Raw genomic sequence first — 22,715 nt, 5'->3', positions numbered from 1 at the left:
ATACAGTTTCAGACTCATTTGATTATCATCAGAAGCTAGTGATTTCATAAGGAAAATAATGCTTATTTTATGCAAAAGTTGCCAATCATTCCAGAAAACACAAGGTGGGGTATTTTAAATGTTACAGCAAATTAAACTTTATAAAGCAGTGTAACCAGAAGAGGGTTATTTTTAAAAGTGCTACCTCTGAAAAGCTGATTGCCCAACTCTATAAAAATGGTCAAAGCCGTAAATGCCAAGTTCATTTTTATTTCACTTTGGAGGTAACTATCTTTCAAATCCCAACAGCTGGACTATTTAATACAATCTGGTGAATCAAAGTATAATTCTTCACTGGGCTCACAGTGGGGAGTCTGCATTAGTGTATGGCAGCATTCCAACAACTGATGCACAGCCAAACACTCTGAAGTCTGTTTCATTTATAACAAAAATGGATAAAACGGCAATCATATTTACCACCTTTAAAGGACAGAAAAATAAAAGATGTCGATATAAAGTAGTTTAATGGAGAAAACCAGTGATTAAATCAGCGTTTCGAGCATAAAAATAAGAATTACTATTCCGACTTCACTGTACTCGCATTCCCTTCTTCAAATGCTTTACGCTGTTGCAGCACCAGCCTGACAGTGCTGCTGTTACAGATGCAGTATTGTTAAAAATTATTAACCCTATTTATCAGGTGTTCAGAGCTCATTTTCAACAGTTTGTCAGGAGCGGACTGCAGGCATAATGAAGTTTCAGTGCAAGAATGAACACAACATCGGTGCTCCCTTTCAGAAAACTTTTTTTTTTTACTGCTACAAATACAGCTGGGAAAAGCAATTAGTACAGATATAGTTAGCCACAGATTTGAACAGTTACGAATTTATCCAGCCAAGGTATTTGCATTTAGTTCTATGCAAAGCTCTTCCCTCATTAAGATTGTTAATGTTGTTATCAGTATTCTTGTTATTTGCCCAACTATATATTTAAGCCAGAAACTGAGAACCTAGTTCTATTGTACTCATTCATACATAATTCTTTATAAGTCTGCATATATTTTTATGACTAAACACATAAAATCTGTGCTGTGAAATCCAGATTTAGATGACAAATGCATTTTAGATTAATTGTAGGGGATATGCCAAGTCCCATGCAGTATTGAGGACTGCTTGTGATACAAGAGTATCAAAAGCAATATATTCTATTTAGATAGTTAAAGAAGCTACCAAAGATTTAAACATAAAGGCTTACACCTGACGGGCTGTCTGTGAACTAGTACTGCTGTGCCCTTTGTAAATAATTTACAGTAGGAGCATAAAAAGAAACTAAGGATTGGATGGTCAACTGAGACTTGGATTTTTCTTTGTTTCTTCTGGTTAATATTATAACCTTGGTATTACTTAACCTCACTCGGTGCTCTATTCAGGAAATCACTGTAATATGTTTCCATTTAGAAACCAGAATTTTATGTAAATATCATGGAAAATTTTATTGGATGAAGTCCCATCCAATTTTCTAAAAAGCAGAAGGCTAAAGGAAACCATTCAAGGAAAACGCTGTAGGAAAATCTGTGGGTTTTACAGCATATTTAGAAACTACTAGCAAAAATCTATCCCAACAAAGACTGGTTTTGCAAGTACATGGTATAAGCATGGGAGAATCCATGTAGATCCTCTGCCTGGAATCTGAGATAGTATGAATGAAGTAATTTCTGATACAAAAGCCAACACTAACATGGCATCAAATTAGTATACTTTGTCCTTCAGTGAGCTCCTTAATCTAGGATGCTGAAATAGCTGTCATCTGCCTTCAAAGCAAAATTGCTTTCAAAACCAAAATAAAACTCAGCTGGTGCTATTCCTTACTCCCCGAAAGGTAAGATCTGAAGCATTAAGCTAATTTGACAGTTGCTCACTACCAGCTGCTTCTTCCTAACAGTTAAAAACCATGCCTGCATGCCAGTTACAGCTTGCTATTCGCCGATCTACCGCCCACCCCGACCCCAGCATTCTCGTTTTCCTATAAGATACCCGTAACCGAGGACAAACATCACTCGTGCAATAAAGCTCAGACTCCAATCTCTGTGTCCTTTCCAAACTACCATGCTAGGAGGGTTTGCCAAACAACAGCAGCTCCGCTGTCCTGCCTCTGACCTGGACTAACCAGCCCACGGTGCCAGGCTGTACAGGACAGGGTCCCAGCTCAGCAGAGCACCACCATGGTCTGTCTGCTGCGTGCCAGACCACAAGAGGTGAGTCAATTTTATCCTCCGTCAAAAACTTTTCTTGAGAATAACTGCAGATGTGTTTATTAAACACCTCAGAATTCTTAAAAAGGCAGGGGAATTCAACAGACAGGGCCAAAGGCTAATGCTGAACAATAGTAAAAAATACACCAATTCCAAGCCTTGAAAGTCTTCAATGAACAAAAAAATCCCAGCACGCTACAGGATTTGTCAACAGGAAATTAGAGGGAATACAAAGAGTGACACTAGTGAATTAGTCGGTTGTTTTCCTCCTCTGATAGTACCAGTTCTATCTATAACACCAGACATCTGTGAAGTGCAAGAAACCTTCTCCGTTTCAGGAATGCCGCTGCTACACCTGGCTAAGTAGAAAGGTCACCAACATAGCAGCAAGCAGAACAGAACTGCAGATAATCTCTAGTACGGAATTTGTTCCCATTCTTAGGCACTGTTTTGAAAATGCTCAGAAAGATTAGCAAATTCATTTAAACGAAGAATCTTGAAGAGCTTCCACCTGCACTGAGGGAGCACAAAAGAAGTACACTAAGAAAAATGTATGACAGTAGCTTTTAAAATACTTAAAATTGAGGAGACCTCAAACTTCCAGGACATCCCATTGTTTTCTTCATTTGTTGTTCAAACTGAATTGCCCATGTTCAAGCTGCACTGGAAAACCTTTGCAGTTCTGTCTAGCTGAGGCTGAGCTACTTCCCGCAGAGCTGGTAGATGATTCAGGGGTACTAAGATTACAGCCAGGGGAAGGAGGACAAATCCTTTAATTGTATAAAATCATCAGATTAAGACTAACCCTCTCTGTGGTTCACTCTGTCAGCGGAGAACTCTGCTGCCCAGAAACAAAATGTTTACAAAGTGCTGGAAAAAAAACACCAAAAAACCCAGGGGCAGAGCCAGACACACCTTCTCCTTCTGTGTCTACACACTGCAGGGAGTCACGGGAACTCGCTTTGCTCCCAAGGTAACTAAATTGTCACCCATTCTCTTCTGAGCAATTGTCACAGAATTACAGTCATGCTGGGTTAAACATTTGGGAAGAGATTTGCAGAGGAAGTTACCTGAATACTGAGGTAAGGCCTCAATTTCTCTATAGGACACACATGATTGATGTCTTCCCCCTCAGCACCACCTGAGCAAAATTTCGCATTCAAACATTCCAAATCATCCTCTTAATGGCTTCAGACCCTTCTTCTAACAATCTCCTATACTGAAGGAACACCTCACCTAGTGGTTCAAAACCCACATTTTTCCTCTGAATTCATTTCTCTGAGCTGTCATCACTTAGTTTGATTACAGGAAAACTTCAGAACCAACCTGTAATTGCTGATGATGTTACAGCCCTTTTCCACAATCCCTCCTTCGGCCACTCACCTGAGTGGCCCAGCAGATTCAGCTGGTGGCCAGTGCTTTGGTAACACTGGCCACAGGAGTAACCATATCACCTGCGGAGTCCTACTACAACCAAAGCCTTTGAAACTCCTGACCCTTTGCATATTTCGGTTAGATTGCCACTGACTTGGGGGCAGGGAGGATCTGGGATTTTACTCAGTAGGCTGACTTCCATCTACGTATTGTTTACAGATACATTTTCAAGACTGGGTCTTTTTCAAAGGCATGACCTTCTTTCTCCGCAAAAACAGGTGTGCTCAACTGTTACTCAGTGTGAATAAAGAACGATGAATAGGGCTGTTCGCATTTAAATGTCTGTAAGTATTACTCCTCCTTCGGATTACAAGCCTCAGTAAATGGATGGCACAGCAAAGAGAAATATCTCATGCACAACTATTCCCAAGGTTTTCTATAGGCAGCTCTACATTAAAATCCAGGTGAAGAAAAAAAGAATAAATGCTGCACTGCCAGAGACACCTGGTAATGATGAGACATGCAGTCCTCTACCGTGCTCGAAAAGGCTTGCTTGGCTGCTGCAAACAGGGCACACCTTTGTCCGATTTCAAGGAATTGTGAATGATGAGACAGCTGCATCCTTTTGCCTCAGGTATGAATAATAAGCCGAGCCACAATAAATCTTTTTCATGCCTTTGGCATTTAGGGTATCTGCCCAAAGCAGCGTGCTGCTTGTTTAGTTAACACGGGCTACCTTCGAAAATAGTGTGGTGCAACATCAGCAGATGTGTAAAGGGAAACAGCCTGTGCTTCAGATCAGTGCCCTCACAACACACATTTCAGGGGGGGCGTTCATTGAACTAGCTCTTGGGTGGCTCCTGGGCCAGCCAGTAAAGGCTGGATCACATCTTCTGGTTCAGTTTCACTCATCCAACGAATCCCTAGTTTATGCACTAAGACCACTCCAGGATACGAAGCAAAGCATAGCAAATGGGGACAATAGGGAGATTTGCTTCAGAAGCGCTCTGTTGATCCAAACAAAACTGTTAGTATAGATGTACCCAGGGAAGCCCAGAAAACTGCCTAATTACAGAGCCAAGTAGTCAGATGTGATAGCCAAATGAACTTCCTTCTGATGTCTGCTTTGAATGAGCCTTCTTTCAAAACAACACACACCTAGGAGCGCGGAGGCTGCCTCTACTAACCTTTGCTGCAAACAGTACCCAGGAGGAAAAAGAAAACTAATTGCACTTCAACACGGTATGAAACGTCTAGGTTACTCCTGCTCCTCCCTGCCAGCCCAGCAGTGGAAGTCTGACAGCCCCAGCATCTTCTCGCTTGCTGGAACACCAGCCTCAAAGATGAGCCTAATACGCAGGTTACACCAGTGACGCGGTGCAAAGCAGCCCTGCAGCACTAAGGAATCTGGCCCACTACATTTGTTTTAATGCTTTAAACAGATAAATTAAAGCGAAATGTGTCTTTCAGGATGTCACTGAATAGGCAAGCTGAGAAATAAATTGCGCTTCACATATGCTTTTATAACACATAACAACTGTGACTGTCAACACAAGATCCTTTTCACTGTCAATTCACCACGCGTTCTGCGAGACCTTGGGGCCTGCAATTATTTCATTTCCTTTCTTGTAAATGCAATTTCCACTTAGTTTGGTGGAATAAAGGTAGACAAAAGGTGGTAGGAGTTGCTGTATTTTCTGATAAAGGTTATCTGTTCAAAATTGTAGAAATCCACAAATTACAAACAGTATTTTTCAGGAAAAACCTCACCTTTCCGTCAGGGTAGCAGTTCAAGAAAATGTAATGGCATTATTCATGTCAAATTAACTGTTGAACAAATCTTCATCTTTCTGATTAAATTAAAATGAAGATCATCTTTCTTCTAGGGATACTTAAATTAAATAAAAGGGGAAAACACATATGATTGTAAAAGACATCCTGCTTTTAAAACTCGGTGCGACTTAAATACTGTAGAGCACAAAAGGAAATTGGGCTCTTTATCCATTCAAAAATAAATTATAAAAGTACCTGCAAGAGAGTGAAGTAACTATCAATTCATAAAAATAGATACGAACTGAATTTCCAGCTCATTTGTCATTACTTACTCCTTTGAACCAAGCAATGGATACTTGCTAGAATTGGTACTGGTGATATTTTTTAACTGACAGAGCCGGAAATCAGAGGTTTAATTAGCCATGATTACAATATTCTGCTGATCTGATTTGTCTCAACTATTTCCTTTTCTTGAAGTGACAAACTGACAAACAACCTGGCAAGGGAACTGAAGCAAGTGCACAGCCTAATTTCAAAAGGAGCTTGGTATTGTTGTAAAACAAACCAATCCTCCAGGGGATCTGTCTGAAATAAATATTTCTGAAGCAGGTTTAACTCTTTGATGCTTAACTGGCACCTTGGGTCTTCAATCTGTTGCGACAAAAGATCCTTCTGCCCATATGTGCAAATGCGGCACTAACTATATTTTTTGTAGCTTTTGAAGACTCTTAATCTCGCGATTTCAAGGTAATTCAGAATTTTTACCAACAAACGTTTAAGAGGAATAGGACTTGTTTTGGTCCAACAGAAACTACCCTGAGCACCTGCATACAGACCAATATGACCTACATGACAGTATGTTTTAAAATATTGTGCTAGAATTACCCTATTTTTTACATCAAGAGTTAACTATACAACTATCATCCCTCTTCTCTTCAGGATGTGGAAAGACCCCTCAACTTTGCCATTCCTCAGACTCTTGAGGTCTCTTTTGGCAAAGATGATGAACTTTTTTTTGAAGAACGTTCACAGATTTTACAGGAAATGGGCTTTATTACAGAGAATTCAATTTCTACTTCCACATGAGGCTATAAATTATTTGAAGAGTCAGTGAGTGGTAAACAGCTGCAGACTGTACCTTTATCCTGTTAACCAAAACTGGTATTAAATCACTTTCAAAATGCACCAGCTAAACAGATCTGGTACTAAAATGTATCTAGAAATCCATATTCTACTTACTGTAATGTATGCTTGGAGCCCGTGACGCCCTTAAGCTCATTAGAGATGGGACCCGAGTCAGGTACTTTGGGACTGAATTCTGTCTCCAGGTCTTTCTTGTTCAGCGCTGTTTGTGCGGCACTGGCTCCCGAACCTAGCACAGGCAGAGATTTTGATTCTGATGTGGCCAAGATTCCAGTGGGACCTAAAATCCAAAGAAAGTTTAATGCTTCTGTCGTCTAGATTGACCAGTCTAGAAAACAACACATAAGCATAGCAGAATTCAAGCTAACTAAGGAATCAAAATGGAATTTTAACTAAAAGCCTCCAGTGCATGGAGGCTAGCAAAATGCAGCATTTGCAGCTTCTGCTCTCCCTGCCAAGATTAACCCTTTCTTGTACCCCAGGCAGGGCTTGCTATGTTGACACCGTCATGCACGGAATCCCCCAGCCTCGTGGGATGGCGAGTCCTGCTGCCCATGCAGCGCGTCCACGCCACAACTTGCCAGTGCTCTCCCAGCCCAAAGTACAGCTGGAGCGAGAACCAGCCCACTGACAAAAAAGCCTGTTCTCATACTCCTGAGTGAACTACCCAGCTACAGAGTCCAAGCTAAATCCATACAGTGACATTAAAACCAGCCACATCTGCATCAACTATCACATGGCCTTACACTTGCACAGACTGTTTCTAACTAGGCAGAACATCAACAGTTCCTTACAGATGATGATAATAAAGCACATTTTAAGAACTGCAGACCTTTGCTCTGCAGAAGAGGCTAATTCAAAATATTACTCCTAAATCCTCATTTCTCTGGTTACCATTACTTTAAGGAGTATTTTCTCAGTAGGCTCAGACTATTAACTGCAATAACAATGTCTGAGCTCCAGGCAGGACAGAGGAACCTCTGTGTATATGGCTGTGTGCGCAGAAAATCCCGACAGAGGCATCTCTTGGAGAAAATGGGGATGAAAAGTGACAGGTGCGACAGGGAAGTGAATCACTGTAGAAGTAAGCAGGGCTCTCCATAATGGCTGAAATGGCAATGGTCTGGAAGAGAAAGTAAAGCTTCAAGAGTCACTTAATGCAAGAGAGAGGAAGAGGACTACAAAGGAGTCCAGCCACTTACTGCCACTGTCCTGGTCAGTGGTCACTTTCCGGCGTCGCAGAACTCGTTCCAGCTCTGTTTCACTGCTGTCTGTTTCAAGGGACTTCAAGCTTCGGGAACTAGTGGATTTATTCAGCGTTTCCTACAGCAAGAAATAGGCATGAGAAGCTCTCTGAGGACATAGTATGCCTTGCCAAACATCCCATATGCACAACATGATAACCTTTTAAACCGCAGTTCTAGACCAGTGTGTGAAGCTCTTCCATTAGTACAACAGTGAGCATCTGGGGGCTGGCTCACCACTCCTCCCCTTACTTGGATTTCCTGGTGTAGGGATTAACCATACTTAGCTACACATTACGGTTCTGATATCGGGCTTAAGGGTGATGCTCTGGATCACCAATGAACAAATTCTGCTGTTTGCAGGGAACTGCCAACTTCCTCCATCTTAACGTTTAAAGGATCTTAATAAACTGCTAGAGCATTACCATGCCCATTATCAGCAGAAAGCCAACGACTCATATTTTACTGCTGCATATGTTCTGTGCTGGTCCTGTGTTGCTCCATCCTGGTGCGTACACCTATCTGTAGAAGTCAATAGGTACTAGCAGCAACTGCAGCACATTATTATATTCTGTAATCTAGCTGATCTGCCATAACCCTGACCCTATATCCACATACTTCATGGCTTCTCTTACATACAGAGTTTGATCTCAAGCTTTTTAAACACACAAAATAGAAATGCATGCTACTCGTGCCTTATGCCAAAACCAGTATTTTGTAGCAGCGAAGCTGCAAGTCCAGCAGCGCTTCTCTTAAGGTGTGAGAGGAAAGGCTTTAATCAAAGCCTGAAACCTCACAGACTTGCCCACAGGAATTTTAACACGCACATAGTGCACACTGCATGCATTTCCCAACTGACAAAAGTCAGTTACTGGATTAGCACCCACTTGATTGTAAAATTTCCCTAAAATGTTTACAATGCAACTGAAAACTTGGGACCTATATGGTATTTCATTCTCCCTCTGAGTCTTGCCATCTTTAGGGATGCCCAGGAACCCTGTTCATTCAGCCTTCCACAAATGTCAGACTCACACAGCATTTTTCCGAAGTATAAATAACATACTCTTAACATCTTTTTTTGACAAGCACATATATTCTGAGCAGAAATAGCAAATGACAAAAGGAAATGGCATCACAAGTTGCAAAACCTGTGCTACTTTCAGGTTCCCAGCAAAGTAACTAATTCTTCACCACCACCCAAAAATTAAAGTATTTTCTTTGGCAAATATTTGAAATTTAACTGGGCAGGTACATTATTAATTAGTAGTATGCTCCAGATCTGCACAAATGTACACAACAGAGTCACTCAAGTCTGCAATTTACAGAACATAAATGTGTTTTGTTTGTAACAATTATATGGAGGTCTACATGAAATGCATAATTAGCATAGTAACAACAAATGTTTACTCCATCACATCCCACCCCCGTGTTTGTTGTCTGACTGTGCATAATGACTGGTCTCAAGAATAGATTGGAATTGGATTTTACACAGTTTGTCTTACGCCGCAAATATCCTAAAGGGCTCCAAAGCAACAAGCTAGATACAGCAGTACAGTGACTGTAGGCTTCTCTCTGCTCCCTCTGAAGTACATAATCAAGTCTCCCCTGATGTCAGTGATACAGTGTCAAAGAAATTAAACAGCTATTAGAAAACGAAAGGGCCTTCAGCAGGATTGTTCAGTCCAGCCCTCACTGGTCCAAACAGCACGCCATATGAAATATTCCTATAATTACAGAGTTTCGTTTAAAACATAATCTCCACGTTGCATTTTATTTCTTTTCTATTTACCTCAACATTTAGTTATGTGTCCCTCTAATTACAGCTTAGCATTAAGGTCTGGTGGCCCTGTAGATGATTTCTTCCCTTCTTCCCCTGCTTTCGTGTGACTGGAGAACAGTAAGTTTAACACACTGTTGGTGCCGCACTCATGGTTTTAAATGGCAGCACAGGCTGTGGCTACGCTCCTTGCTGCACCACCCAACACAGCACTGAAGTTATTTTTCATAAGGTCTGTTTAGGTGCTACAATGGATGAGTAGAATGATTAGCCTTACCTTCTGTAGAGTGAATGTGAAGTATTTTGCTTCGGTTCAGGCAGAATTTCACCTTACAAAGGCAAAATTTCACCTGATGTCCCAAAGTCACGCTTCAACTTTAAAAGCTTCAGGGTCACAGAAGTCAGGGAGCAAGCAAGAACTACAGCTCCTTCTGAATGTTTGATACAATTTTAGCACTTGTGCAAAAGAAGCAACCAGTTAAATAAGCAATGCAATGTATGAGCAAAGGATGGAATTCAAACAAACTTAGCACATTGCTCTGAGCAGGACCAAATACACACCTGATGTTTTTATTTAGCGATCAATGGGTATGTGGACAGCTATTCAGAATTATTTTTTTCTACTTATAAAGGCAGAAAGACTAGAGAGCTCTTGCTCTATTTAGGCTACGTCTATGTTAACAAGAAATTCGGTGCCTCAGGAGAGAGCAGGAGTTCAGAGCAGTTGATGAGGAGAACCCTATGTCTACTATATGCGCTGTCTGGGGGCTTCACTTTGGACTAGATATATTCAGCTGCCTCTCACTCCCTAAGCATTCCCACTGTGAGTACTTGGATAGTTTCCAAAAGATCTATGGCAGGTGTGGACCATAACCTCCCCTCTAGTGGCAGGAACATACAAATCTGGGAGCAGAGTTAACAGGCTAGTTTTCTCCAAAATAAATTCTGTTCGCAAGACCAAAACCAATCTTTCAGTCTGACCAAAGTAAAAAGTGGAATCAAGGGATTCACTCCAAAACTGCTCTAAAGCTTCAAACCAAAACACTAATGCAGAAGTTTCAAATACTCGTCTATTTTACACAGAAGGCCCTGTCAGCTCAATGAGAAGAATAAATGAAATATAAACCACAAGTTTTCTTACCAGAATCCCTTTTAATTCTTTCATTGCACTTTCAGAGGGCTTTGGTGTTTCTGGCTGTAAAAACACATGCATGTTAAAAAACACATGAAATGGACCATGACAGACTTTGTACTTGAAGACAGATGTCGCACGAGGGTCCGCCACACAGGCGTACAGTTGTGTGCCGTTCCTCTGCTCTCTCCTCTCCTGGGCACATGGCTAACGTCCAATCTATAGTCTTACACAGATGAGTGGAAGAGTCTGAGCTCTTAAGACTGTGAATCACAGCCTACACACATAAAGAAAAGTCATGCTTTTGTGAAGACTGTAAGCAATATTTTATAGTAGCCACATTCAGGTATTAGTGCTAAGTGTTGCATAAAAGGAAGAAATACTGCTAAATACCATCTACTTCTTTATCACCCCCTTCGGTTCAGGCAGAATCCTGTTTTCTCTCTGTGCTTTTTGTTTCTCAGTAGCTGTTTGTTTACAAGATGTTTGCTTTCAGTTCCTTTCTCTGTCAAAGAAACTGGGCTTCTATTTACTTACTGTTGGCTTCGCTTCCTTTTCTGTTCTTCAGGCATATGCTGCTCTAATTTATTTTATTCAAAATCAAGCAAAGCAAATGAGGTGAGATAAATGTATTCTTTTGAATGTTTCACAGAAACTCTGATTTATTTTCAGTGTAAATTAGTGTACTTGGCTAATATCATTGCTCTGCTATTTATTCCAAACCTTTGTTTTAGGCCTGCTTGACTGGTTGACTGGTCTCAGATGAACTCCCTTTTTAATTCTGTCCATCATTTCTTCAACAGCTTGTCTCTTCAGATCCGTAACTTCTTCACCTGTTCCGAAAATCAAAAAGCATATCATGTTCCAGATATAAATACAGAGAAATAGTACAAAGAAAAAACCACGTTAAACAGATAGCCTACTAATCAGCTTGCTTGCCATAAAACAGTTACCATAATCATAAATTAGTTTTAATGATGAAACAGTATTTACGTATACAATGTACTTAGCTATACTCCATGCCTGCATGTGTGGGCATACTGCTCAGGTACTACCCAAATCCATGCTTTTCCTCAGTTTTATTGAAAATGGCAATGATAACCATAAATATATAGGCTTACTTTTCTCCCCGTAAGTGGGCTGTTCACAGGGTCTTTCTTACATGATCACTATCTTATTCTTAATTTTTCCCACCAAAAAGAGGCACTTCACCTGATGTTGCATGCATCTATATACAGTAGCAGAAAGCAGTAACCTCGTCTCTAGTTATCAGGAATTCTAGTTCCTGGATACAGCGCTGTTGGTGATCTTTGCTATCAGCTACACTGTCACAAGCTCTTCAAGGATAATATGCCAATCTACACACGCTGAGGATCCAGCCGTGGACTTTGCAAATGCCTGAAGAAGTTTGGACAGAAGGAGGGCCCAGATCCTGAAAAACGCAAAGCTCCTATAACAGTTTCGGAATTGCAAAAGTTTAGCGCTACAGGCTGAAAATACAGCCCCACTTCCACTGTACCTCTTCACCCTGGCTCAGCAGAAATTTCCCCAGCTTCACTGACACAGGACAAGTGCACAATGCCCCACACACGGCCTGCACGCAGCCCATCACAAGACTGCCGAACATGTCTTGTATTTCACATGGGTTTGAGAACCTTGCTGGAATGATACAGCAACATCTCAGACTGAACTAAAAACACGTTTAAAGAACACTGCATGAAGTCAGAGTGCAAAACTTAAATACCATGAAAGGAAATGGTTGCTTTCTCAAGAGACTGAGTATCAGGACTGCAAAATATTCAGATGAAGTGGGAAGCTGTGTGATGAACCTAAACAATACCTGTTAACTTATCAGTGTTCTGGATAATGTAACAAAAGACATTTAACATGCCATCCCAAAAAGAGGTGGGGGGGGGAAAAGAGTACTTAAAGCAAATACATGGAGAAATACGGCTGATGGTATTCAGAGCTGCAATGTTGTACCTTATATAACAGGAATTTTAAATAGACTTTCGCTCTCTCACTTGTCAGGGTACTATTGATGATTCATAGAAATGCAGTTTCTGTATTCTAAGCCTATTTAATGTCAGGCTTTAATTTCACAAACAGGCTGTTTCAAATATAAAAGCATAATTGGTGGTATGGGATAGAAACCACTCATTCTAAGTCCTTAACAAGGGTCAAAATAAGCCTCAAGTTGGATATAATAACAAGATCAAGACAGAACTTTCCACCTTTTTATATTTTTATTTTAGGAACAGCTCAACTATTAAGAGAAAAAGCAGTTCATATGTGATTGAAGAAAGGTCAGAACTCTTAAAGTTTGCTAATAAATAATGAAAAAATGGGGTGTAGAGAACTTATAGTGAATTTCATAGTATTTCCTGCAATCACCGTTTGTAACGGTCTCAACAAAAAGGTGTAATCAAAACATCTAGGATGCTTCAAGATAAGGAAACCTGATAAATAAAGGCAACATAATTGAACTTTTACTGAAATATAAGAGTGACTCTTCATCAGAGACCTCAGTACAAGGTCACTTCTCTGATTATTTTACCCAGACAAACAACTTTATTTCTCTCAGATTGGTAATGAGTTCCCAAAGGTCCCCGCCAGGACCTGCCCAAGTCACCTGATTCCTCAGTTCTTCACCTGAAAATGGGAGGGGTAATACTTCTTGTCCTTCACATCCTGCCTGTTGGTCCCATCCAACAATCCAGCAATAGTTACAGACCATGACAGTCTGCTAGCAGCAATTTTTTCTTTAACAGTTATATCCTATACCTACAATTTCAGCCAGGTTCCCTCCTGCAGCCCCCTTTGTTTAAGTGGCAGCAAATGAGTTAAGCAATTGACTACAAACTCCTGTTTCAGAAGGAAAGAGAGAAACAGCCAGAAAAACCTTAGTTATTTTACTGGCAATGCTTGTCTAACTGGCTTTGATTCTTCAGGCACTCATGTTCATTTGTAAATCTGTACTTGACTCCTGTTCTCAACCTACTAGGTTTCCAGCTTCCATTAACAACAATAAAATGCAATTTCAGCTGTTACTTTGCACGCAGAGTCACCTTAGTGCAAGATCCTGTTTTGTTTTAGGTTTTCAGTATTATTAAAGGATTAGCATTACAGTCAACTCTGAGTGGTAATTTCACAAGATATGAATAGAGGGATGAAAACTGAAGCATTTAACAAACTAGCTCTGTGGAGAGGCTTGGGACAGAAGAAATCACAAACAAGAAGCCATTTGAAAGTTGGAAACTTCCCTGTGTTATGCTGCATATAACCTGTTCTCTGCTTAATGCTTGTTGGATTTGTTCTTCTGCCTCTTCCAGATAACCTATGGTAGTGCAAAGTCCTGGACGTACTGTAGGTGCAGCTACATGCTATATTGTGTTCAGTTTAAAGCCACAGGCTGAGCCTCTAAACGCTGCTATAGTGCAACTACTACTGCCAGGGGGCAACTCAAGCTGCATGGAGTTGGTGTAACAGCATGGGGCCTAAACTGGACCATGCTGTTCTCCCCATCCATTTATATCACCCAGCACACCACCATACCCAACTAAGTGCTTATCTTTACCCTCTCCCCAAGGGAAAAAACAGGAAAGATAACTTTTTCTGCCACATCAGTGAGGAAGATCAGCTCAGTAACTTATCTGCTAAGCATTAGAGCCAGAAGCAGGAAGATCAGAACTCTTCAGTTACAGCAAGTGCTAGATCTTCCTTTACGGTTTTTGATCTGCAGCTTCAAAGACTGTTCATACTAAAATCCATTTGGAAAAAGTATATTGGATGCTGATGAACAGCTCAGCTGTGGAGGCACAGGTGGCTACAGGGGCTGCATAAGTTTGCTGGGTATCCTGAGGCAGCTCGCAGTAGAATAGAATAAAATATTTCAGTTAGAAGGGTCCTACAACAATTATCTAGTTCATCTGCCTAACCACTTCAAGGCTGAACAGAAGTTAACGCATGCTATTAAGGGCATTGCCCAAATGCCTCAAATGCTGGCAGGCTTGGGGCATTGACCACCTCCCTGGGAAGCCTGTTCCAGTGTTTGACCACCCTCCCCATAAAGAAATGCTTCCTCATGTCCAGTCTGAACCACCCCCCGGCACAGCTTTGAACCATTCCCGCTCGTCCTATCAGCAATGAGGTCACCCCTCAGCCTCCTTTTCTCCAAAGTAGACAAACTCAAAGTCCTTAGCTACTCCTTACCAAAGCTACCACACATGTACCTGGGCTGCAACCACATTTCTAACCGCAAGGCAGATGAATATGCTGGGACATGGATAGCAGTAGTTAATGTTGACAGTTATAAGCATTTGTATCACTAGCTGTACGCACGGTTCATTTTCACTAGTTTTATCTGCAGTACCTAGTGAATAATCTGCACGACTTGAGAAAGGACACGCCATACCTGACTCTTGCTGAGGAGGTTTCTCCTTCTTGCTCACGTTGGTGTTGGAGTGAGATCTCTTGCGAATCATTGACATAAGAGACCTTTGGGAAAAATGAAACTGCAGACTGTCATTCTGTCCTGTATTACACACTGTTAGAATGAACTTGAACATGACATACACAACAGCTTGCTTATACCTGATTATACAGCTAGTTACAAAAGACTCATTTAACAGTTCTTGAATGCAGATGTACGTTCTGAATTACCCCCCACAATGCCTCCCATCAAAATGCACCAGAGAAATCTATTTCTTTTTAACAGGCATTAGGCACAAATCAAAACACTCCAGATTTGAATATTAAATGACAGTGTCTCATTGTAACACATGACAAATTGAAGCTGCTCCAGCATAATAAGAGGAAAGAAGAGCTTTCTTCTTTTGAATATTGATAGCAAAGTATTAGGTATTCTAATAGATAGATATCGACATGAAGATATTGAATCTTCAGATATTGAAGTGAAGTATTATTCTTCAGAGGACACTTAAATATGGTCATCAGTATCTCCTCACCAACTACAAGTTTGTAATCTTCTTACGGTATCAAATAACTATCCTTTCACTATAGTCAAAATGTAAAAGTCCAGGCATAGAAATGATTCATCTTAAAGCCCAAGTATAAGCTCCTATGCATATCTGATGTGTCAGTGGGGCATATCACTCCCAGCTGAACATTGCTCCTTACAGAGCAGAGTGACCTCCCTGACAGAAAGGGTCAGAACTCTGTCCCAGAAAAAAGCAGCATTCAGCGCCTAGGCTCTGAAACAACCTCTACGCACATCAACATCACAGTGCATGAAGGAAATATTCTGATGTAGCTACTACAGGGCTTAAAATGAATTGTGTTACCGGTTTCAAAAATAAAAAAAAATAAAACAAAACACAAAAAACCAAACCCATACCACCACCACCCCAAGTTAATTCATGCTACACATTAGCAAGAAAGAAGCAAACAAGCCAAGTGAGTTAGCGGACAGAAAAGGAGCAAAAGGCGAAACACAATTGTTCAGAACATGTTTAGTTTAGATTTCTAAAAATAAAGCAAGATGCCCAAAGGGATGAATTCTCCCTACTAATCATCTCTATCCATATATTAACACAGTAGTTAACAAGATTCCTATATGTAATTTCTATTAGGTTAGAAAGTGTCAAAGTCCATTTATTTTTAAAACCAAGCAGACAACATGAAGATCAGCTGAGTTCCTAAAATTAGCTAAACACACCTTAGGGCTTAGTTAATTAATTCAGGTCTAATGCCTGATACATCCTATATTGGTCATCCTCTTTTACAGTCCTTTGCAAAAATCAGACTTAATTTTGATAATTTCACCCAAAGCTGCTTGACGATGGGGTGGTGATTTTCTGGGATTTTTTTTTTCTTTTTAACTTAGGAAAGCAATTGTGGGAACTCAATGGAGTCTGCATTTTCATCACCAGTATCTGACAGGAAGGGACACACAGTAACCCAACATAACCTTTGGTTCAAAGGCGTTTTCTTAGCAGTAGATTCAGACAAGCATTTCACAAATCTGCAATTACAGCTATCAGGTGAATAGAAAAAAATAACCTCTGAAATTAGAGAAGACAGGTATCCCTCCTACTGCAAAGTCACAGCCTAGACAACTGGTTGGGCTTGGCAAGGCAGACACTGTTCAGAATTGGTCAGGGTGTTCGTCTGTTGGCAGGTGGGGCACAGAGCCCGTCCTGCCAGTAAAAAGCCCAAGACAGATGGAGAAAGCCTTTTTTTTCTTTAAAGACCCTCTTCCTGCTTGGATGCAAGCTCATGTAATGTATTCTGCTTCAGCAAAGCATTAAAGCTGTGACCTTTGACTTAAGCACTTACCGTATAGGGTTAGGAGGAGGAGGAGGAGGAAGAGGAGGAGGGGGTGGTGGTGGTGGAGGTGGTGGAGGATTTTCAGACTGCTGTATTCGTTTTTGAAGTTCATCAACTGCACAAAAGCAACAAAACAAACTACAGTAAGTTCTTGGTTTCTCACATCTGCTCTAAAACTCTGATGGTTTAAACAAAGCAGCTACTAATTAACTAAAAAACAAACAACAAGAATAAACCATACAACTTCTAGGATATCACATTTTTTATTTCCTACCAAGAACAATGTCCTAGATGCACAGGATTCTCATTAAACCAGGTAGCTTCAATATGAGTTACTTTTGAAACTAAAATGACACTCTCCCTCGTACAGGATCCTTCATATAAAATGACAGAGCATGGAAAAGTTTATCACATTCCGGCAATGGTCTATTTGAGGTTCCATTTGAGAATGAATTAAGAAGAGATGAAAGAAATGAGCAATTTTGGCTTCCAGCCTTATCTCTGTCTTGCTGATGGTGTGGGTTTTCCCCACAAAAATGGTCAAAACTGGGCAGTGATCAGAATGGATTCCTTCTCTCCTGTTTTCGTGTCAGACCTAAACTGTGAAAATTACTTTTCTGCACTTGAAATATTGTCAAATGCAGTCAACTGGGGAAGAGCAGATACAAAGAAAAAAAAGTCTTAAATTTCTTTTTGTTAGAACAATTTTTAGCAATTGTTCTGAATTATGGCAGAAGTACAGAATATGATTTCCAAAGTGGATAAGGTTCATTATTCTCATAATGATGGATTCAAATTAAAATTACAATCTTTAACATTTACTTTTAAACTTAAAAAGAAAAAAAACTAAAATCAACTAAATTGCTTTAAATTTCAGGTACAATCTTTATGCTGATGAATTCCTTCTGAAGGACAAACAAGCCTGGAAGAACCTATGTGCTGCCATCCAGCGAGACCTGACCCCAGGCTGGAGAGCTGGGCAGAGAGGAACCTGATGAAGTTCCACAGAGACCAGTGTAGGGTCCTGCCCCTGGGGAGGGACAGCCCCAGGCACCAGCACAGGCTGGGGCTGGCCTGCTGGGGGGCAGCTCTGCGGGGACGGGACTGGGGGTTCTGGGGGCAGCAAGTCGCCCGTGAGCCAGCAGTGGCCCTGTGGCCAAGGAGGCCAGTGGGACCCTGGGGGGCATGAGGAAGAACATGGCCAGCAGGTGGAGGGAGGTGATCCTCCCCCTCTGCTCTGCCCTGCTGAGGCCGCCCCTGGAGTGCCGTGGCTGGTGCTGGGCTCCCCAGTTCGGGAGAGACGGGGACCTGCTGGGGAGGGGCCAGCGGAGGGTACCAAGATGGTGAGGGGACTGGAGCATCCCCCGTATGAGGAAAGGCTGAGGGGCTGGGGCTGCTTAGCCTGGAGAAGAGAAGGCTGAGGGGAGCTCGTCGATGCCTACAAACATCTCAAGGGCGAGTGCCAAGAGGACGGGGCCAGGCTCCTTTCAGTGGTGCCCAGTGACGGGACAAGGGGCAACGGGCACAGACCGCAGCACAAGAAGTTCCTGTCGAATATGAGGAAGAACAGCTTTATGTGGAGGGTGACGGAGCACTGGCACAGGCTGCCCAGAGAGGCTGCGGGGTCTCCTTCTCTGGAGACATTCAAAACCCGCCTGGACACGACTCTGTGCAACCTGCTCAAGGTGAGCCTGCTTTAGCAGGGGTTGGACTAGATGAGCTCCAGAGGTGCCTTCCAACCCCAGCCACCCTGTGATGCTGTGAAAGAATCTGCTGTGAAGGTTAGATCTTTTCCAAGGCAGCTGAGAATTCATATGCTGCCTAGGCGTATTTTTAAGGCTTGCTAATGTAAAACTCACACAAAGCAGTTCTTCCAAGCAAGACTGCTTAAAGTGAATCCTGCTTTTAAGGGTATGTTTCAGAAAAGTGCGGCTGTACATGGAGTCTTAACTGAAGACAGGGACTTTGGCCTCCTCTGACAGGGGCTTAAATGCTTCTCTGACCAGGTGTCATACTTAAAACTAGCACCTGGTTAGGCCTTCAGCTGAACAAGGACTGAAAGCAAAGGTACATGCAAATACTTAACCAGCCACAGCCCCACACTCCCTGTAGCGAAGCCACACACATCAGGTGCTCTTTTTAAAATCCATTTTAAATCAGGAGCATTAGGTCAGAAATATCCTCATTCAATACATGGGATGCTGCAGACAAGCCAGGCACCATCCTGACAGCCATAACTGTGTGAACATCTGCACTGCAACAGTTGTTCTGTCCTCAATATTCTGTGAACCTATTCTTTGGGTGTTAAAGTCAGAGACAAATGCACACAGCAGCTAGCAAGACTGTTCCTTTCCTTTCAGTCACTTGACACGGAACGAAATATTTGACTACACGTAAGAGATTTACATATAGAATTCTCATAGATATGAGCCATAAAATCCCACCAGATTTGTTTAGCTAACTTCTTTTGTAGAGCTCTGAAAGCAGTACTTACCTTTTAAATATCTGGTTTTTGAAAAAAAGAAAAAAAGAAACACCTCCTAGACCCTCTCACATCAGCAGAAATTGTTTTCTCACATGTCAGTATGCAGGGCTAAATCATGTCTTTATTTTCACTGATGTCTTCTATTGCAAGACTGTTAAATGGCTGGGTAAGCTTGATAATTACGGGATGTTTTTGTACAACTGATACAATGTAGACTCCACAGTCTGATAAATCACTGTGCATCTTTGCAAAACAAAAACAACGAAAAAAGGAGGGGAAAAAAAGAGCAGAGTTGTCCCATTTTTTTAATTTTTAAAACTAGGTAAGAGGATACATTTTGATTGGGTACACATTTCGACTGTGTCTTTCACACAGAAACAACAGATATATATCTCCATCTGTAAGACTCAGGGCAATTTAACAGTACCTTACAGAAGTTTTGCAAGGTTATTCTTTCACAGACATTCTAGACAACCGTAGTTGAAGGCAGTTACTGTATTTTGTCTTGTAAAGCACAGGTCTGGATCTCAGCTACAAAAGCTGTTGCTTCTGGGGTCTCAAATGTAACATGTATAATTCTATTAGATGTGCACTCACCACTCACACCCCCCTCAATTTTCCCTCTAAAATGAGTTATTATATTATTTTACCTGAATGCTTTAGGTCTCTAGCTTTTTCTTCTGAGTTCTGACACTTAAGCTCTAGTTCCTTTTTATCTTCTTCCAAAAGTTCTAGTTGCTGTTTAAGACGACTAATCTCCTTATGCAGTGCTTGATTCTCTAGCTGCTCCTCCAATTCTTTGATCTGCAGTCAGCAAACAATAGCATTCATTACAATGAAAGGTATTTTCTTCCCTTCCTTTTGAGAAATAACCCATTAGGCACAGTTATTCCCGAAAACATGATTTAGGAGTGAACTGCAAGTCCCAGAAAGAGGACAAATTTTGAATGAGAGCTGGACAGATCTCTCTGAGAGATGTCAGAATTTCTATTATGATCCAAACTTGTTTTATCTCTTCTTCAGAATACGTCTTTAGCTCCAAAGTATTTGAGCTATAAGATGTTCCCTTTTTCTTTTTATAGTTTTTTTATCACGTAATTAGAATTTCAGAACATTTCTTCATTTGAAAGCAGAAGAACATTGACATTTTTGTTCTTTCACTGATTGTTTCCACTGACAGGTTGTTATTTAATCTCCCTTGTCGCAACTCATGCACATGCCAGTAGGTGAACTATGGAACATCTGCAGCACTGAGGCAGCATTCAGGTGCAGAGTAGCAATCACTTCCCCACTCCCTAAATATATACATTTTACTCTAGACTTCAAGAGGCCAAAGATGCAGAGGTTTTCTATAAACTGGCAATTATCCTTCCAAAACACTCATTCAGAAGCAAGTAAGATTACATATAGTCTTAGTATCACTGCGCTGATGAAAGCACTGGAACTGTCTACCTCTTCCTAGCATTACTCTGTTAACAGAGTGGAAAACTAATTTTCAGGCTTTGGAGTGAAGCAATGGTGATTTCTCCCAGTTAGAGACTAATCTAGTCCTGTTTCAAAGAATATATTTGTTTAGATCCTAGTGCTTTAGACCCTATCATACCACTTTGCAGCATTCACCTAACATTTCCCTGCTCTAGTATGTCTGGCTCTTCCCCATGCAGTTCGTTAGCAAGTGGCCAGACTACTAGCGTGAACTGCCCACCTCTCAACTCCTGGTCCTCTTAGCTTATACCCCCCTTAAAACACCCTTTATATTACTCAAAGTCCAAAATATTCTCTTGTCATCTCTTCTTCAATGGAACCAGACTTACTGCTTGTATTGCACTTTACCGGCATCCAGAATAAAATACTTAGCTAAACCAGAGCCCTCAGGCCAAAAAACTTACAGGTTTTGTACTCATGTCTACCAGTGACCCAGAAAAAGGGCATCACAACCTTCTCTGAAGTTCAGGTTTGTATTTTGAATTCTTATGGGGCACAAGAGCTCAAATAATTCCGAACATAAAAAATATGATACTACTTAAATTCAGGAGGGTCTCAAAGACTTCTGCATGAGATGCAAAGTAATCCTGTTTTACCTTTTGTTGGTGTTGAAGCCTCTCTTCTTCTAATGTGTGGGTTAGCTTAGCGTTGTCATCCAAAGCCTTCAAAAGCTGTTGATCAGGAGCAGAATTTTGCAGAAGCAATTGACTTTGCCTTTTCATCTTGTTTTGTTCAATAAACATCTGCCAAAACAAAACCCACCCCCAACAAAAACAACAGTTAAGCACAGTCTAATGCTACCCTGGGAAAAATAGCAACTGAAAAGAAAATGAAGAAATTAACATTGTGTTAATATATGGTAGGGATAGCGAGGAAGAAGGTGAGAAGGAAAGGGAAAAGTAGTTCGAGAATAAAATTTACAAGAGCTAAGCTCACACTGAAAGAAACCAGGTGTTTGCTGATAGAACCACCCACTGCTACACCTCAATTATGCGCATGTTGGTAGCATTCAGAATTTAAACACGTCTCTGAATTTTGTTTCCTGGAAATGGGAACAATCTGGTCCCTATTCTGGGAGTTCCAGAGAGATTAAAAGAACTCTAGGTGGAGGAAAAAAAGGTCTGTGAATTCACAGGCTACCTCCTTAAACACACCTGCAAGCCTTGGCATAAAGCCCACTTCTTGTGAATGTTACTTGGATATGTGAATGATGGAGAGTCTTTGGCAAATGAATTTCAGTCCATGTCTGTGTAATCATTTCAGGGCAATTTCAGTCTTTTAGTTCTGATCCTTGTGTTCTTTCCTCTTCCTCAGTTATATTTTTGACGTGGGGAATGGATACATTGGGTGTGGGGGAAATAATCAAATAGTCTAGAGACCTGATATTTACAAAAATACCACACATTTCTCTAGGATTCACCTAAGAGATGCAGAGGCTGCCAGCACATGCAGTTTCCATAAGAAAGATCTGCTCCTTCCAGACTGTTCAGGAGCTCAGGAAAAAAAAGACTGATTCCTGCCAAAAAAAAAAATTCCTAGTGAATTTGTTCTGCATCTTGGCATCTCTTTCAGGTAGAGGGTTGCCCCCCCGGCAACAGGGGCTTCATCTCGAAAAACTCAGCTGAGCCTGTTCTTACAGCAGAAAGAGGGACCGGGTCATGCTGAGGTTTCAGACGAGTGCACAGATCAGCAAAGCATGCCACTTACAGCAGAAGAACAGAGAACAGCCTGAGAATGCAGACACTCCCTCCGACTGTAAAAACACTGTTGTACGGCACAGCAAA

At 41.2% G+C, this 22,715-nt stretch overlaps 1 protein-coding gene across 2 annotated transcripts in view; it reads right to left on the bottom strand.

Moving 5' to 3' along the window:
- The window catches only part of SHTN1 (shootin 1), a 70,758-nt gene that overhangs the window by 3,709 nt on the left and 44,334 nt on the right, over positions 1-22,715 (bottom strand). Inside the window, exons 9-16 of one of the 2 annotated variants that reach the window (XM_055720598.1) lie at positions 21,528-21,674; positions 20,097-20,250; positions 16,971-17,076; positions 15,088-15,170; positions 11,397-11,506; positions 10,683-10,736; positions 7,723-7,843; positions 6,617-6,800 (exon numbers count right to left, since the gene is read on the bottom strand). In XM_055720598.1, the coding sequence (XP_055576573.1) occupies positions 6,617-6,800; positions 7,723-7,843; positions 10,683-10,736; positions 11,397-11,506; positions 15,088-15,170; positions 16,971-17,076; positions 20,097-20,250; positions 21,528-21,674 (959 nt within the window). The remainder of the gene's footprint in view (positions 1-6,616; positions 6,801-7,722; positions 7,844-10,682; positions 10,737-11,396; positions 11,507-15,087; positions 15,171-16,970; positions 17,077-20,096; positions 20,251-21,527; positions 21,675-22,715) is intronic. The other variant, XM_055720599.1, reaches the window with a different exon arrangement.

This window comes from Falco cherrug, chromosome 9 (genome assembly GCF_023634085.1).
Source record: "Falco cherrug isolate bFalChe1 chromosome 9, bFalChe1.pri, whole genome shotgun sequence".
Lineage (NCBI taxonomy): Eukaryota > Metazoa > Chordata > Aves > Falconiformes > Falconidae > Falco > Falco cherrug.
This window is presented reverse-complemented; position numbering and strand designations above follow the sequence as displayed.